At 41.0% G+C, this 17,903-nt stretch overlaps 1 protein-coding gene across 3 annotated transcripts in view; it reads right to left on the reverse strand.

Moving 5' to 3' along the window:
• The window catches only part of CDH13 (cadherin 13), a 1,235,721-nt gene that overhangs the window by 458,851 nt on the left and 758,967 nt on the right, over positions 1-17,903 (reverse strand). For all 3 annotated transcript variants that reach the window (XM_023558128.2, XM_023558126.2, XM_064273735.1), the window contains exon 6: positions 5,211-5,355. In XM_023558128.2, the coding sequence (XP_023413896.2) occupies positions 5,211-5,355 (145 nt within the window). The remainder of the gene's footprint in view (positions 1-5,210; positions 5,356-17,903) is intronic.

A 17,903-nucleotide genomic window follows, 5' to 3' on the forward strand; every position in this document is an offset into this window, starting at 1 on the left:
CTTCAAGGTCAGAGAGAAGAGCGATTCAGGAAACAATATGGTGTTTTTCTCTTGAATTGGTCTCTAGCTTCATGAACTCATATGTGAATTTGGGCAAGGAAAGAAGGCTATGAATAAAAATGAAAAGAGCTGCTCTTAAAGTCTATCCACATTAAACTTTGAGATGAACAGTTATATGGGTCAGGTACTCTTACTAACAGAAGGGTCCAGGCATTCTTTCCTGTCTTACCGGGCTCTTTGGTATCTTGAAGGCTCTGGTGAATAGCAGCAATGGGTCCTAATGGATGGGATGGTAATCCTCAGAGAGAAGCTGGGATAGGAAAGAAGGGAAAACCTGGTGGCTATTATAAGGAAGCTGATTGGCTTGATATTGAGCCTGTGTGAGACATCACCTCGGGACCCCAGATATAGTTCGGAGAAATTGGGCAGAGAGTCAGTTTCTTGAATGATGAGGTGGAGTCAATAGCCACCAAAGTTCACGTTACTCAACACTTTCAATTCACTTTTGGAATTTTCCCTTTAGTAAATCATATCTGATTAGATCATACAGCTCTTTCACAAAAAATTTTTTTTATGGCCAGCTGCACTGTGGTAATTTGCACCATAGTCCAAGTGCTGCCTAATCCAACCTAAAGGCCACTGCAGCATGTTAGTGACTCTGTATCCCTCAGCCAAGACTCTATTAATGACTCAGCCACTGGGGAAGAGGGGGGCTGGCATCAATTGCTTCTCTGGCCACAAAATCCAGGGAGAATTCTGTAGCAAGGCAATCCACAATCTAGCAAAAACAGTGAAAATGACCATAAAAATTTGGTGATAGTGAATATAATCCAATAGAACATACCCATCAGTATAGTATGTTCATGTATGGAAAGAAAGACTATTGTTGTACCCTCATGCATGAGCTTGGCTAAGATAGATGATCAATTCCTCTGATTAGAAGCAACATCCAAATATATATTCAGAGTGACTAAAAGCTAGGAGCAGGAACATAGCTGAGTCCAACTCAGCAGCTAGCACCTGTATATTATTGGAAGGCTGCCTTGCAGCTGCTGGAAGCCAATTTGTCCAAGTGCACAACTGGCCAAAAGTTCCCGGGAATTCAAGTCCCCCAGGAACAGCTCTTAACCCATGTCTAATGGGTCTGGGAGTATCAGAATCCCAGCTCCATGGTCCTTTGGCTGGGATAACTCTAAGTTGTTTTTTATGCCATTTTGTAGTGCTCCCCCAACAGATCAAGCTCCAGTTGCCCACTCAGGCAGCTAGCTTAACCTTGTGCCTCTTATTGGCTGCCTTCCCTTTCCTTACCTCATTCCCCACTCCTCACCTAGTATCTCCGCACCTCCTAAATAAACCAAATCCCCTCGATCCTCATCTCAGGGTTTGCTTCTGGGGGAAGCCCTGCACGTTAGCCCTTCTCAAAGGTGCCCAGAGGGCTACCAGTGAAAAAACACCAGTGGATCAGTGCCAGTGAGATATTTTGGAGCCCTGGCATGCATGCCCTCCAGGAACTTCAAAGGTCTCAGCCCGCTATTCCTTACTCATGAGGCCCTGGCATGTCTTGGGCGTTCAGAGAACATCAGGCTCACACAGATACCTGTCTGGACCCCGTGCAACAGCCAGATTCTGGGCCTGATTCACATAAATCAATGCCTTGTGACGCCACAAAAGGGACAGCCCATATTTTCTGTTGATCTTCCTTCATCCAGTAATGATTCCCCAAAACAATACCCTAGAGTTTAGCACTGAGCAGCTGGAAATGGTCTCCTGTCTGCACACACAGATAAATATGGGTGACCTTCCTCTATGATGGATGGGTGCCGATGGCATTCGGGTACACTTGAACAGGAAAATGATGCTTGGTTTGTTGGGAGATGAATGTCCCTTCACACAAACTGCATGTCTCTCTGCCTTACTTGTCCTAAAGAGGACGCTGCCAGAATAATAAGAATTGCTATACGAACCATACGTCGGCATTTATAAAGCATCCTGTTCTAAGCAGTGAGTGAAGCACTGTGTCTCGTTGAGTTACTATTATATCCCCACCCTCATTTAAGACAAGGTGACTGAGGCTTCTAGAGCTTCAGTAACTTGCCTGAGGTTTCACCTTGTTAGTGAGCAGTGTGTCAAAGCCAGCTCTGAGTCACATGTTACACATAGGACCAGCTACATCCTCTGCTGGGCCTGGTGAAAAATGAAAATGCAGGGCCCCTGGTTATGTGGGCACAGAACAAAAGTGAGGTGAGTGATGACAGGAGCCCCAATGGTTACCCTTCTTAATGCTAGAGACTGACAAACTAACTGCTCACATTATATCGACAACAATTCAGAGTTTGACTATTTGGTTAGAAGACATGGCTAGTATTGGTTAGGAGTTATCAATTGGTTCATCTTGTAGACCTGTACATATACTATATCTTCCTCAACTGGCCCACAGAGAATCAAGGGGAAGCATGTGGTGGCAGAAGAGACCCTTTGGGCCAGGTGGCTCTTGAATTTTTCATGGATCCTGTGAAGCCCCAGGACAGATGTGGAGGCTTGCATCTGTGCTTAGACAAGACTTCTGAACAGGATGCCAAGTGCAGGTCCTGCCAGAATTCTACCAAAGAATTGAGGCACTCATGACAAAATTAGCAACAACTAGCCTGATTTTCCTATAGGTCACCAGCTATGTGACTTGGAAAAGTTCCTGAACCTACTTCAGGTTCAATTTTTTCATCTGTAAGATTGGAAGAGTGGTATCTACCCCTCAGGGTAGTTGGAGGAACTGAGTTACTGTACTGAAAGTACTCAGCACAGAATAAGTGCTCAATGCTTCCACAGTCTGATGGCTGACATCCACCATGAAATTTGCTGGGGCAGTTGAACCAACCCCTGAATTGAAGGTAGACAATATGGGTTGAGTCCTGAACACCGTCCCCCACCTATTAGTTGCATGAACTGGAGAAAGTCAGTGAGCTCCTTCCAGCACAAAATCTGCCTCTGCAGAATATATGCTGTACAAAGTCTACGACACATAGGATTCCATGGTTTGCAGGTAAGTAGATATGGAAATGGGAGCAATGATTATTTTTATAGTCACTCAGGGTTTGTTGTCATGACCTGTACATGTTTAGGTCTTGGGGGGCATTGGAAAACGGGACACTGCCTTTTTTCCCAGATTCCTACTGTCCTCAGGGATGTTCAGGGCCATCCCGCCTGTGGCTCTCTTACACAGCACTAAACCATCTAAATGATTTTCTGCCTTAAAGTTTTTCACAACATCTCCACATTCCTGACTCAGAATTTGCCCTAGTCCATTTCAATTCCTGCTCTATAGTCAAGCCCAGAACATGCTGAAAAAGAGAACAACGATTCAGGCCAAATCCTGCACAGCTGGAAGAAGCTACCCCATGCAGGCATCTCAGTCTTGATGTGTTTTTGTAGGATAATACCAATCATAAATAGAAGTTAGAGATGATTTACTTTTTGCTGGATATGTGTCCACCCTGATCGAATAGCTCTGTGCTTTAAGAAATTCAATGAGCATAAAGGATCCTATTTTTCTTTGAAAATACGACATGTATATAAAGCAATAAAATTTGAAATTCTTTCCAAAATTTTCATGAAGGGCGCAGTGGGAGGAAAATTGGGCATCGTCTAATCATATACACATATAATATACAAAGACATGAGTGTGCATAGTCCCTCAGTGCAACCACTGTTATTTACATTTAGAACACTTTTCCGGAATGTTCCACATTCGAGTCACTCATGCACAAGGCCAAGCTACCACAGATGGAAACTGGGAATCACTTTTCTGCTCTGCTCAAATTCCAGCCTCTTTAATAGTTTTCCTCATTGGTTCTCCTAACTCGTTCTGCACACTGGCTTGTTTAAGAAGGCATCTGTAAATATAAAATCCGAAGTTCAGGGCTTCTCTCACCAGAAGCCTTCTCTCCATCAAAAGCCCTGAAGTGATCTGAGCCACCTTCACCTGCCCTCTGTCCACCTCCCCAGGTGTCTTCTCACCCCTTCCCTCCTACAGCCCTCCCAAACACCCTCTACCACCCAGAGCAAGGACACCCTTTATTTTACAGGATGCATTCAAATCCAGGAAGGGAGAGAGTCGCTCGTCCCCCTGAGAACCCAACTCTTTGAAGCTGAAGGGAGGTTTTTGGTACCTTGCATACAGTTATTCACCTGGTAGTCCGGGATGGTTACCATGACAACGCTGCCAGGTCCTCATGTATCTACTTGTCATTGATGCATCCCGCCAAATCAGGGAAGTGATAAAAAAAAAAAAAAAAAAGCCAGGCAAAGCAGCTCTCGGCCTTCCATCTCCCATCTGTCCTGCTCGATGGCTAGTTTACTTACTTCTTTGGGTATAATCTAGACACAGCTTCAGTGATACTCTTAATACCGCACTGTTTGCCTTAAATGCATTTTAAAGCTTAGAATCAAAGTCCAGCCTAATAAGGATTTTTTCTACTTTGTTCTTCACTTTTCAAGCATTATACTCAGGAGTGAATTCTGCTGCTGGCCATGGCATGGTTTAATTAGTATGTGCCAGGCCAGAAAAGAGCTCTAAACTCTAAAGCCTCCCTGACAGAAAGGTTAAACACGGGGAGAAGATAGCAGAGTTCTACAGTAACCTCGGGTGATTTCCATAACAGTAAAAAAGGTACATGGATTTCCAGAGAGAGAGAGAAATAAAATGTCTTGCCTTTGGCCTTTTGACTGAAGACAAAAGGCTTCTCTGTGCACATCTACAGAAAGGGAAAAAAGAATCCTACCTGTTTTACCCAAAGGGTTCTTATTAAGAAGCGATTGTTAAATAACCAGGGTGGGAGTTGTAGTGGGGGCCTTAATTCTCTCCTGAGCTCTACTTTGGAAAGTTCAGCCTTAGGCCCTCATAAGGGCGAGCTGAGTATTTACATGGTACCCATGACCAGCCGTGCCCTAGGGACTTAAATGCCTATCTTTGTTGGAGAATCACCTTCAGAAACCACGGGAAATATTTTCATAGCTTAGGACACCCTGGTCATGTTCTGAACTTCAGCTTTCCAGCTCTTCCATCCAGGTAAATACGTTAATATTGATACATGCCAACGATTTGGAACAATTATAAAAGAGTCTCCTGGAATCCCTAAAGATCACCACATCAGACTGTGCAAGAAAAAAAAAAAAAAGACAAGTCATTACAGTAATGATAAACTGACTTAACATACCTGTAGGTGACCCTTCCATGACATGGCCGATGTAGGGGCCTTCCCGAAAGATTGGCCTGTTGTCATTCTGATCAATCACGATGATTTCCAGAGGGACCGGCCCCTCGAGAGTTCTGCCACTGACATCAGTAGTCTCCACAAATAGCTATTTGAGCAAAGAGATTGGAGGAGAAAGATAGCATTACTCCATTATGAAAATCGAAGTCAGGTCCTATGGAAAGTAGGTTATAACAGCAATTTTATGAGCCCTTGGCAATGTTCAAACTTTGGTCTCAATGGATAGTCAGTGGGACTGGAAGAGAAATTAAACATTTCAGAATAAAAGGTAAAGATCCGTTCATGCTAGATCCTCCTTGGGAAAATTACAATTAATTAAATCTGCAAAAGAAGTCCAAAAATAAATAAAAAATAAGATGTAAAACCCGAGCTCACAATCATCCATAGCTGAGAAATGTGCTTACATTGTTTTCTGTGTTTCCAACCTCATTATGCTTAAAAGGAATGCTATGTTAATAAAAAATAATTGTCTAAGCTGTTACGAACACAGTGCATTATGAGATAACCGAGAGCATTGATGGTAATATTTAGGAGAAATTCAGGTCAATAAAGACTTAGAGAGGGTTTTCTTCAGTCAAGGGTAGAATGAGATGTGGGGACTCCTGCCCACCGGGTGCTTACAGTCTAGTGGGGATTTCACAATCCCCTGCAATGCTTCCACTGGGAACTATCTTTAGATCTCAAGAATGAAGAAAACGCAGTATAAACAACAGCTCTAGTGTTTGTCTTGGAAACAATGAGTTATGCAATGGTATTTCCAGTGAATGGCCATGACCTTATGCTCTCATTTTCTATGTTCATTTCAGCCTTGATTTAACTCATCCATATCGGTAACAGCTCTCCTTGACCTCAGTGGTGGTCTCTGCATAGAAGATGGTAGATAATCATGGTCAGACAAGGGCCTCTGCTATTGTAATCACAGCTCAGTTTCTCACTAGCTATGCGACCTTGAGGAAGACACTTAAATTGGCTTCTCAGTTTCCACACCTGTAAAGTGGGGTTAATAAAAATACCCATCTCAAAGGAGTGATTGTGAGGGTGAATAATAATAGCCAACATCTATCCAGCACTTGGAGTCCCTGGGTGGTACACACGGTTAATGTGCTCAGCTGCTAACCAAAAGGCTGAAGATTTGAGCCCACCAAGAGGTGCCTCAGAAGAAAGTCCTGGCATCCGCTTCCAAAAGACACAGCCATTGAAAACCCTATGGAGCACAGTTCTGCTCTGACACACGTGGGGTCACCATGATTCGGAGTTGACTCAAGGGCCATGGATTTTTAGGATCCAGCACTTACTTTACTTAGGCTCTATATTTTATTAACTCACTTGATCCCCACAGTAACTGTGTGAGCCATTTTACAGAGGAGGGGATAGAAGAAGAGAGAGGCTAAGTGGTTTGCCTGAGGTCATGCAGCTAGTGAGCGGCGGGGTCTGGTTTGGGTCCCATGAGGTCAGCCTCTAGAGCCTACCTTTTTAACTACAATGTCTCTAAAGCGCTAACTACAATGATTGTCACAAAATGCACCTTAAGGATATTAGCTGCTGCCAGTGTGCCGCTGTTATTGCCAATACTACTGTAAAATACAGGGCAAATAAGGAAAATAAAAAAGGAGCACTCCTGTTACAGATCAGTATAGTCAAGTCGCTCCCCACCTGATGGTATCGTAAGCCGGTATCATCCTTTTGGAGAGTAGCATGGCAAAATCCAACGAAAGCCAAGAAGGATCCCTTTTGATACCACTCCTGATTCTATTTAAAATAAGCTGCACTGGGATATATGAAGACATGTAAAATAACACTGGCATCTACCTAAATGTCTAATAGAAGTGGACCAGTTGAATGATGTCTGTGTAACAACATGCTGAAGTACAGACATTAGATAAAACTATCACAAGTCTATTATCTACTTAGAATATTGTGTCAAAACGCACAAAATAGCATGTGTACCATGCATATGTAACTTGTACACATTTGGACAGAATTTTAGCTGGGTTAGAAATATGAATCCACCCAGAAGTGCCTTGGACAAAAGGCCTGGTGATGTACTTCCAAAAAAATCAGCCATTGAAAACCGTAGAGAGCACAGTTCGACTATGACATACATGGGGTTGCAGTGAGTTAGAAATGACAGCAACTAAGCTTTTTTGTTTTTTAAAACAAAAATGAAGGCAGGTATGCTTGGGTGGAAGGATCATTTTTAAAATATTTTTCTTTAACATTACTTCACCCCTTCTCTAGCAAATTTACACAAATTTACACACACACTTTGATTTCTGGAGCAGATGAAAAAAAGCATGGGTATATTAATTAAGAGAAAAAAATAAATGGATAGAGCCTTCTAATATCTGCACACAGAGAGGATCTTGCAGACAATGAACTTTTATCCATTTATGCTGCTTTTTTAGCTACTATGAGAATATTGCTAAAGAAAGGGAATAAAAATAAAGCTTGGGGAAATTTCACATAATAACCGTGTCTGGCCTTTTGTCCTCCAAATTAGCCAAGGATTTGACTTTAATGCAATCAAAAAATCTATGCCTAAAGACAATAATACCTTGGATTAGCTTCTAAGCTTCCACATTCCACAAGACTCAGCCAGCATCATAAGCTATAGGTAGGGCAGAGCAACAGAAACCTGCTTTGCCAAATATGCTAATATGTTGAAACTGGGCAGAGCAAATTCCAGATCTGTCTCAACATAATGGAATGACAAACACTAAAGAGATACAATTGATCAGGATGAATGCAAAATGTCAAGCTGAATCTCATAAAACCAATCACATAAGTAGACAACTTGATGGCACTTTACGTTACAAAACTACCTATGGCCAGACTCTTGGTTTTCTTTGCAGACGATGCTATAAATTGAAGCCAAGATCTTTGGAAAGGTGTCTAAAAACAGAAAAATGTTCTTAAGCAGCATTTACTCGTTCTGAAGCTAAAACGCTTTGAGGATCGACTATATGTCATGCACTACGCTGAGCACTGGGTATCTAAACCAAAAAACCAAACCTGTTGCCTTCAAGTTGATTCTGACTCATAGCAACCCTATTGGACAGGGTAGAACTGCCCGCATAGGGTTTCCAAGGCTGTAATCTTAAAGGAGCAGATTGCCAGCTCTTTCTCCCACAGAGTGGCTGGGGGGTTCAAACTGCTGACCTTTTAGTTAGCAGCCTAGCAATTAAGTACTGTAACACTAGTGCTCCTTATTGGGTATCTAGTGGTTAACAAAAAAGATACTCTGGCATGGTGAGACAAATGATAAACACGAGGAAATGATATGAACAAGATATTGTCATTTAGAGATACAGACTACAAAGGAGATGAAACAGGCAATATGCTAAATCTTCACTGTAGCTAATTTAAATAAACTTAAAATAAAAAATTAAGTTCTTCAGTAAAGGTAGCCATACTTCAAGTACTTAATAGCCACACGTGGCTAGCAGCTGCTGTGCTGGGCGACGCAGATACAGAGCATTTCCATCACTGCAGAGGGTTCTATTGGACGGTACTGGGCTAGAGTGTGACTGAGACTGTGTATGTATGTGGAGGGTCTTCCTTAAGATAGAGGAAGCCTTATCGCTGATGGAACATTTCAGCTGAGACTTAAGTGACAATAAAGCCGAAGGAGTTAGCTACACAAAAATACACAGAAAAAGAGTTCTACACATGAGGAAGAGAAAGTGCAAAAGCCCTGAGGTAGGAACAAGGTTGGCATTATCCTGGCGGTGGGGAAAGATACAAGAAGGCATCAAACAATGAGGGCTCCACTGAATTCCAGTGGAGTAATTTTAGATTTATCACACTGTAAGATTATTTTCATAGAAAAATCTGAGCAAAGACAGGAGAGAACGCATTTCCTCCTGTGAACTGGTTGGAGGCAGAGATGAGTAAAGGAAAAGTATATCACGCTTCTTGCTAACAAAGGGGAAAAAAAGTAGACTGAATAAAAAGTACAGTATGAAATGCTAGTGTTTTACTAGGAGATGCAATCTTTTCTACCCAAATCACTGACGACAGTGATATACTAGAAACCTGACATTCCGGTGAATTTTCCTACCTGTTCTCATATGAAGGTCAGATCCACAGTTAGCAAATGCCAAACTTCTGAACTGGGTGGGGCTCTAAAATTCCAGAGAGTGCCTCTAGCATCAGAGAATAAACGTTCAATGATTTTCTCACCTCCCTTTCTTAACTGAAATGCCCAAAACACACATTGCCTTAGTCTGAAAAGACTGGAACAATGCTTGTTTCCTTTGAATTACTTGAAGGATTCTAGTGGCTGGTGTTGGGGCTGCAAAAACAAAGCAAGCCAGAATGCATACAAAGGGAGGCATTTTAATGACTGTTCATGTTGGAAATGAGATGTCACTTGGTAGAAGTCTACTGTGAGAAAAACAATTAGGTGGCCATCGGCAGAAAGCAATGAGATAATTGTTCAATGGAAATCTCCCAGCCTCTCATTGTCTATTTCTAGACCAATTTCTTGGACTTGAAACTTCTATTCTTTGTGTCCATGGTGGATCTGCCCAGGAAGAATGAGCTGTGATGTATGAAAAGGCTTATTGTGGAACAAGAAAGAGGAGATGCTCAACTAATTAGAGTTAGAAATGCTTGTCCAAGCATGTAGTGTCTGATAACTTATTCTTCGTCAGGTAGCCTGAACTCTCATAAATCATACATTTGACCAGCCTCCTGTGTTGTGTTTTCCAACCACCAGTTGTGTCAAGTTGACTCCTACTCATGGCAAACCCATGTGTGTCAGAGTAGAACTGGACTTCGTACAGTTTTCAAAGGCTGATTTTTCAGAAGTAGATTGCCAGGCCTTTCTTCCCAAGCACCTCTGGGTGGACATAAACCTTCAACCTTTGGGTTTGCAAGTGAGTATGTTAACCATTTTTACCACCCACGGACTCTGTTGTGTTTTCTAGGACCTCACTATTCAAAGTGTTGGCAGAAGACCAGCAGCATCGGTATTCCCTGGGAGCTGGTTAAAAATGCAGACTCCCAGGCCCTGCCCAGCCCTTCTGAGCCAGTCTCTGCATTTTACCTCATCCCCAGAGGATGCGGTGCATGTTCCTGTTGAAGCAATGCTGCCTTAGGTCACAGGGATTGGAAATGGAAGCTCAGAGGACCGGTAGAGCTTGGGAAAGGCATTGACAGATTAAGCTACATGAAAATAAGCACCACCTGAAAGAAAGTCTACTGCTTTGCACTTGGACTCTTTCATTACTCCCAGGCACACAGGCAAGCACTGACATTTTGTATGGATCTGTCTAGAGGAGACTCCATTCATTCATTCATTTTCTCTCTTTCTTGTACACACACCCCTACCTCACAGGATTGGGAAGATTAAGTAACACAATGAAAGTATCTGCTACAAAGTGGGTGCTGAAGTCTAATCCTAATCTAACTCCCTATTTTATAATGAGCTAGTTTTGGTCTTTGCTAGAGAAGGCAGAACTATTTTATATTTAAATAATTTCATCAAATATTCTTAAATGTCATTATTGGGGACAAGGATTTGCGAGCAAATACAAAGTGTGATAAGTGCAGTCACTTTTCCCATTTTGCTCTAAACTTTGTCCACAATATGGGGTCCTTCTTCTAGGAACTGAAGCAGACACTTAGAAGTTACCCTCTTCCTCACATGAAACCTCCTCTCCAATCCCCAGCGACTTTTTCATCAAGTTCTCTCTCCACTGCTTATCTGACCTCTTGAATCTCTCTTGAATTCACTCTATTCTCTCCACCTCCATTGTCACTTTCTGAGATGTCTTCTTCACCTCTCATCAGGCCGCCGAATGAGGCACCTAATGGGCCGCCCTGCAACCATTATTGCCTCCCATAATCTATTCTCTATAGGGGTTCAGGGAGTCTTTTCAAAATGCATTTTTATGTTTACCACCCCACAATGGAAACCTTTCCATCATTTCTCATCACTCTTAGGGTAAGCAGCAAATTCCTATATTTTGACAAGTTTTTGTATAATCTGGCTTTAGCCCACTTTCCCAAACTCATTGCATGCCACAAGAGATCACTTATTCCTGATTATCCAACTATACTGGCTGTTCTTCAGTTTCTCCAACTCATCATATGCCTTCCTACCACAGGGTCTTTGCACATGCATTCCTCACACCGAGAAGAGACTTCCACATCTGCCACTTCCTTGCTAACTCCTACTGACCCTTCAGATGCCCAGCTCAGACATAGCTGGTCCCTTAGCCCTTCAGACTAGCTAGAGTAACCCTGGCTCACACTCTTGTGGTAATTACCACATGATGTAACCATACAGTGTAGTCACACTTATCACATGTAATCACTCATTTATTTGTGTGACAATTCAAATAATGTTTGCCCCTTCACTTAGACCCATGAAGACAGAGGTGGTAGGTGTTCTTGCTCATTAGTGAATCCTCAAGGCCTCAGTCAAATGCCTGGCACATAACAGGTACTGAATATTGTTGCATAAAGCTCTCTTCTGAAGAAGCAATACCTCTTTAAGACACTGAGGTCCAAAGGTTTGGCCTCAGCTTTGGGCCATCTGTCCTTTCCTCTATCGCTGGCATGTGAGAGCTGAGAGCTGGTGCTGACTCTAAGGACCATATGCCAGTACAGTCTTAATTGATGTACATGACCCCAGTGGTAAGCAATATCAAAGTACATTAAATTGATTACTTAATTTTTAAAAGAAGGGAACTGACATTCATTTGATGTCAAATAGATGTCCAGGATTTTTATGCATTGGCTCAAAGCAATCTGGAGAAATACTTAAGACAGTGAACTCAGAGAACCGTTAAGTAACTGGTCTAGGGTCCCAAAGCTGGTGTGGGATGGGGCTGGACCCTCACTTAGCTTTACCTCCAAAATTCATGCTTTCTCTACTTGGTCCAGGTTTGCTAAATGGTCTTTCATGAACTATCCTTATAGTTTTTGTTTTCTTTGCTTTACTATTTGTATTATTAATACTTTTTCTTTAAAACTGATGGATATTTTTCACTGTTGCCTCATCCCAAGCAAAGTTATTCATGAATTTATACATACGATGAGTTTATTGTATACTTGTCCTTATACACATTAAAATACACACTGAGCCTCTGTGTGTATAGCCTCCACCAGCTATAGGTTGGGAGATGTCACAGTATCAGCCACAACAGGTTTCCTTCCAGAGTGTCATAGACTATCAGAAAAGAATAAAGAAAAGCTGTCCTTATTAATTTAATGACCACGGTGACTACAAGGTGAGCAGAATATACAAGTCACCTCTCATCTGTTTAGAGAAAAATACTCATCTCTATCCCAGGATGGATGGGACATTAAGATGTCACATGGATTAGTTTCCTGTGGCAGCCGTAACAAAGCGTCACAAACTGGGCAGCTTAAAACAATAGAAATTTATTCTTTCACATTTCTGGAGGCTGGAAGTCCAAAGTCAAGGTCAGCAGGGCCATGCTTCCTCTGAAGGCTCTAGTGAAGGGTCCCCACTTTGCCTCTCCCAGCTTCTGGGGATGTCCGCGATCCCTGGCACAACTTCCCTTGCAGAAGCATCACCCAACCTCAGCCTCAGTCTTCACCTGGCATTCTCCCTGTGTCTGTCTCTGTTTTCTCTTCTTTTAAGGACATCAGTCATTGGATCCGGACTCACTCTATGGGTCCAGTATAACCTCATCTTAACTAATTACATCTTCAGAGACCTTATTTCCAAGTAAGGTCACATTCACAGGCTCCAGGTGAACATGAATTGGGGGAGACACTATTCAACCAAGTACATCACATGAAAGTGACGTAATCGCCCTGCTTCAGGCGGCCGAGGCAGATGGGCGTTAGGATGTTAGTGCACATCATCTGAGTCCTGCATAAAAGAGGGGCCTTGACACCAGAATGGGGGAGATGCGGGCAAACCCTGGAAACCCAGGGGCAGATGAACCAGCAGAGCATGAAACACGTAATGGAGGGTTCTCTTGGCCATCCTTCCCATAACCTGTCTCCCAGGTCCTCTATTTTCCTTCCACTCTGGGAGTGGGTATTGCCACTACAGGGGTGAGACTGTCAAGCCACAATGTGCAAAATGATGACACTTCAAACCAATTAATGTACCATGATAACAGAGGATGAGCTGTACACACAATGTACAAGGATCCTTTTTAAAAAACAAGAACATAATGAACCAAATTACAAAGCACATATAAGCACACTGGCCTTCAGCTTCACAGCAAACTGTTAACATCCTGCCCCTCATTTGGCTTATCCTTTCATCTCTGTTCATGAAAGACAGAATTTAGCGAGACAAAATCTGATATTCTGATTTTACTTGAAGGGATGAACTGATAGAAAACAAATGCATTACAAGGGTTTTTGAGTGAAGGCCAGCATGAAGAAGCTGGCTCTTAAAAGCTGGTATTTTTTTTTATATGAGATGACCCGAGCAACAATATCAAATGTAGATTAATGGAGTAAGAAACAAAGCATGACACACAGTCCATGGGCTCATGAGTCATTTTGAAGTGAAGCAATTTAGAAAACATGGGCCCATATGAACTCTGATGAGTCTACTTTGAGTCAAACATTCAAATGAAGTTAACACACACACAAAGAGTAAATCACTTATTTGAAATACTGTTGTTCAACACGTGGTTGACAGTGAACTGTACATATGTGCATGTGTGCTTTTTAACCATAAGTTTTTAGATAACATAAAAATGTAGTGAATATATGAGATTTGACTCTAACATAACATGACTGTGGCTCTTTGGCACACAGTTATCTTCCACCCAAATGAACTGTTTGTCCTCCAAGTTACCTTGGAGCACTAAAAATTTTTCCAAGATGGCTGCCACCATTCATTCACGCCATCTTGCAATACCTCTTTAAGGACTGCTACTTGAACCAGTTTGCAAGTCAAAAATATCATCTTTTAAAATAAAAAGTAGTTAAAATGCTAGAAATATGAAGTGGTACCTAGAAATGCACTGTGTGCACTCAGGGATACACACAGGTCCAACCAGCACTGGAAGTCTCCCACTAAACGTGGCTGTGTAAGTTCAGACATACGGATTGTATGTGTTTGACTGAAAAACCTTCAAAACATTCAAAAAATAAGATGCCAGTGTTTGCCTCTACAACTCACAGAGATGAAGGAAAGATAAGGCAAAAATGATGATGAAGATGCTGTAGAAGATTCTGGTACGTTCTAGTGGAATCATACCTTGGTGCAATCTTCCTGGAAGACAGTTTAGAAGTACTATGTCTCAAAAACTTTAAAGATGCTCACAGCTCTCTTGAAACATGTCCATAAAGATTCCAAGGAAACAAAGAATCCCACAGAAATTTTTGTATAAATCTGGTATTACAGGCTTATGTATACCAGATGATCTCTATAAGGTTGATGGTGGTTGGAAGATTTAAAAACTATACTTTCCACTATGGATACAATATTAGTATGTGAAAGAAAGAAAAAGAACACAATTAAACTAATTCTAACCCGTTTTATTAATGTGAAACTTAAATTGCCCTTACTTATTATACGTCCTGAATCTTCACATATTTAATTAATATATTATCATAGTCATTTATTATACCCTCTTTGGCAGAGACTTATGTATTCTGCATATAGATGAGAATACATTCATGGTCCAATTAGATCATAAACAACTCGAAGGGCAAAACATTATTTTCTAGGTATCCCTTCTTTATCTAATTAAGTATCTAGAACAAACAAAGCAGTGAAAGATATATATATATATATATATATACATATTTTAAGTTGAGCTTCTCTGTATGATTCTCAAACCCTTCTCACTTCCCAGTATCCCACAAAGACTAACCAAAGGCTTTTCCATTAAAGACATCTTCATTGGTCACTGAAATTCCACTAGTCTTGGAATCAGAAAACCTGCTTTCAAATCTCAGCTCTGCTACCTATAGAGTGGCTGTGGTAGGCAGAATAACACCCTGCTCCTCCCAAAAAATGTCTACGCCTAATCCCCAGAATCTGTGGATTATGTGGGTTACATGACAAAGGGAAATTAAAATCTCAGATGGAATTAAGGTTGTGAATCTGATGATCTTAAGATAGGGGAATTGTCTTGGGTTATTTGAGAGTCCTTAAAAGAAGAAAAAGGAGCCAAATGAGAAGGTCAGAGTGATGTGGTGTGAGGGTGGGATCAGCCATTGCTGGCTTTGAAGATGGAGGAGGGGGGCCATAAGCCAAAGAATGCAGGCAGCCTCCAAAACTGTAAGAGAATAAATTTGTATTGTTCTAAGTCCCTACATCTATGGTCATTTGTTACAGCAGCAACAGGAGACTAATACAGTGGCCACAAATCATTGTACAAACTGGGGCACTTTTAAAAGAAAGTGGTGATACTAACAATTAAGTCAGAACAACGGGTGCAAACAAATACAGACTGGCAAACTGGGTTAGACAGTCATTCTATCGTACTAAAGAACTTCATTTCTCTAAGTCTCAGGTTATGCATGTGACAAACGGTGTTCGGAATACCACTCTCAGTCTTCTTGTTAAAGGAATAAAAAAAACAGTGAATGAAGCACAATTTCTGGCATGGGGGAGGTCATAAACGAAGGTATGTCAGATCAGAGGAGGGTTGGGTAACTTCGGCATGCCATCCGCCCAGCGACTGCACCACCATAAGCCAAGGCCACACCCAAGGTCACCATCTCCACCACAGCCCAGCTAGAAGCACCTTGGTGGTTTCCCATCGGAACACCTGGGAAGGGAGGCTCGGCAATGCCCCAGGTGCCTATTCATCCCCACAGGACCCTCTGCTGCAGGGAAATCATTCACTCCCAGGAGACCTTTATTTAGGAATTTATAAATGTAGATGCAGTACCCTTGATTCAATTCCTATTTGTCAGCCATTGCCCCTTTGAGATTGCTCTTATAACAATCCAGATTTCTCTTTACCACTCAAAATATCTGTGTTTTAAGTTATTTTCTCAGCTTTATTCATTTATTCAAGTTGAACCTCATTATGAACCAGCTCCTGGAGAGGTTCCAGGGAAAAGATGTATTCAGCCTTCTGTAATGTCCTGATACCAACACTTACACAGCTCCTTGTGCACATCTCCTTGCTAGGGCAGATGTGGTGGTAGCTCCCTCCAAAAACAATCCAAGGGGCGATCAAAGTTCCACACTTGGCTTCATTATTAACTGAAGACCCTGATACTATCATCAAGTGTTCTTTGAAAAGCTTGCTCTGCTTAGAGCTAACATATTTCCTTTGTCAATTTGAAATTTTACTTTTAAAGTGTTTTATTCTTTTCTTTTTTACAAAACATTATGAAAATGTGTCTCTTATGTATGCAGGCTCACAACCATGCCTAGACTTTGAGGGCATTTTTCTATTTAATTTTTACAGTAACTTTAATTATGTGGAAGAAATCTATGCAGATATTCAAAATAATTTTCCTTGAGCAGCTCAGGTAAATTCCCTGGGAACACCCTCTACCCCAAGAAGGGGCACAGGCTGAGAATTTTAATTGGCTCAAGTAGAATTTATATAAATTATGGATGATGGAATTATTCCAGATCAATTAAGGAAGGATGCGTGCAAGGGTTACGGGGATTTGGTATAAAGAAGAGAAACTTAATACTTTTGAAAAATAAAGCTATGGGAGAAAAATTACCCAGGATTTTGTTTTCACTTGCCCTTCTCCCTCTTAAAGAGAAAAATTCAGAGGAATAGAAATGGATGCCACACTTAAAAAAATTTTTTTTTTAAGTTTATAGATCTAGAGTCATTTTGCTAAATTAAACTATTAAACTGTGTTCTATGAAACGTGATGTGCTCCAAAAATTAAGGTTGAAATATAAAATTTTAAGGGATAGCCTAATAAATTCCAGATGCATTAAAGCATTAGAAGAAAAAAAAATCATTGAATATTTATATAAGATTTATGTAACAGAGTAGAGAAGGCCTTTCTAAGACCACATTACAGGCATAATTTATTAGATGAATAATTGATACACTAAATTACTCAGATACAAGTTTTTTCTTTGTATGCCTAAAATAACAAGTAAAATAAACAAATAGAAACAGAAAAAATATCTATTATATAAAACACGTTTACCATCCTAAATATACAAAGAGCTGGCTAAAAACAAGAAAGAAGAGACAATTACTAAATTAACAAACAACTAGCAAAACAAGAAAACAAAAGCAATAAACATAATGAAATTAAAGAGCCGTATCTTTTTGCCTGTCAAATTGCTAAATAATAGAAAAACCTAGTATTCAGTGTTGAGCAAGCTGGTGAGAAGCCAACACTTACTCATGACTCATGCTGTTATTACGACATCTTTCTGAAACACAATTTGTCAATATGTGTCAAAAGTCTTTGAAATATGCATACTCTTTGGCTCAATAATTCTACTTGTAGAAATTTAGCCTGTGGGCTGTATGTGTGTGTGTGCGGGGGCGGGGGTGAGTATATTTAGCCACATAGATGCTCATTTCAATGTTGGTTAAAAGTAGAGAAAACTGCAAACGACATAATGTGTTCTAACAGTAGATTGATGAAATTAACTACGTTATCTACATAAAGTAAGACATTGTGTAGTAAGAAAATTTTAGAGAATGTAAAAACGCACTCACGGTATGAAGAGACAGCGCTGAT

This window comes from Loxodonta africana, chromosome 21, assembly GCF_030014295.1.
Source record: "Loxodonta africana isolate mLoxAfr1 chromosome 21, mLoxAfr1.hap2, whole genome shotgun sequence".
NCBI lineage: Eukaryota > Metazoa > Chordata > Mammalia > Proboscidea > Elephantidae > Loxodonta > Loxodonta africana.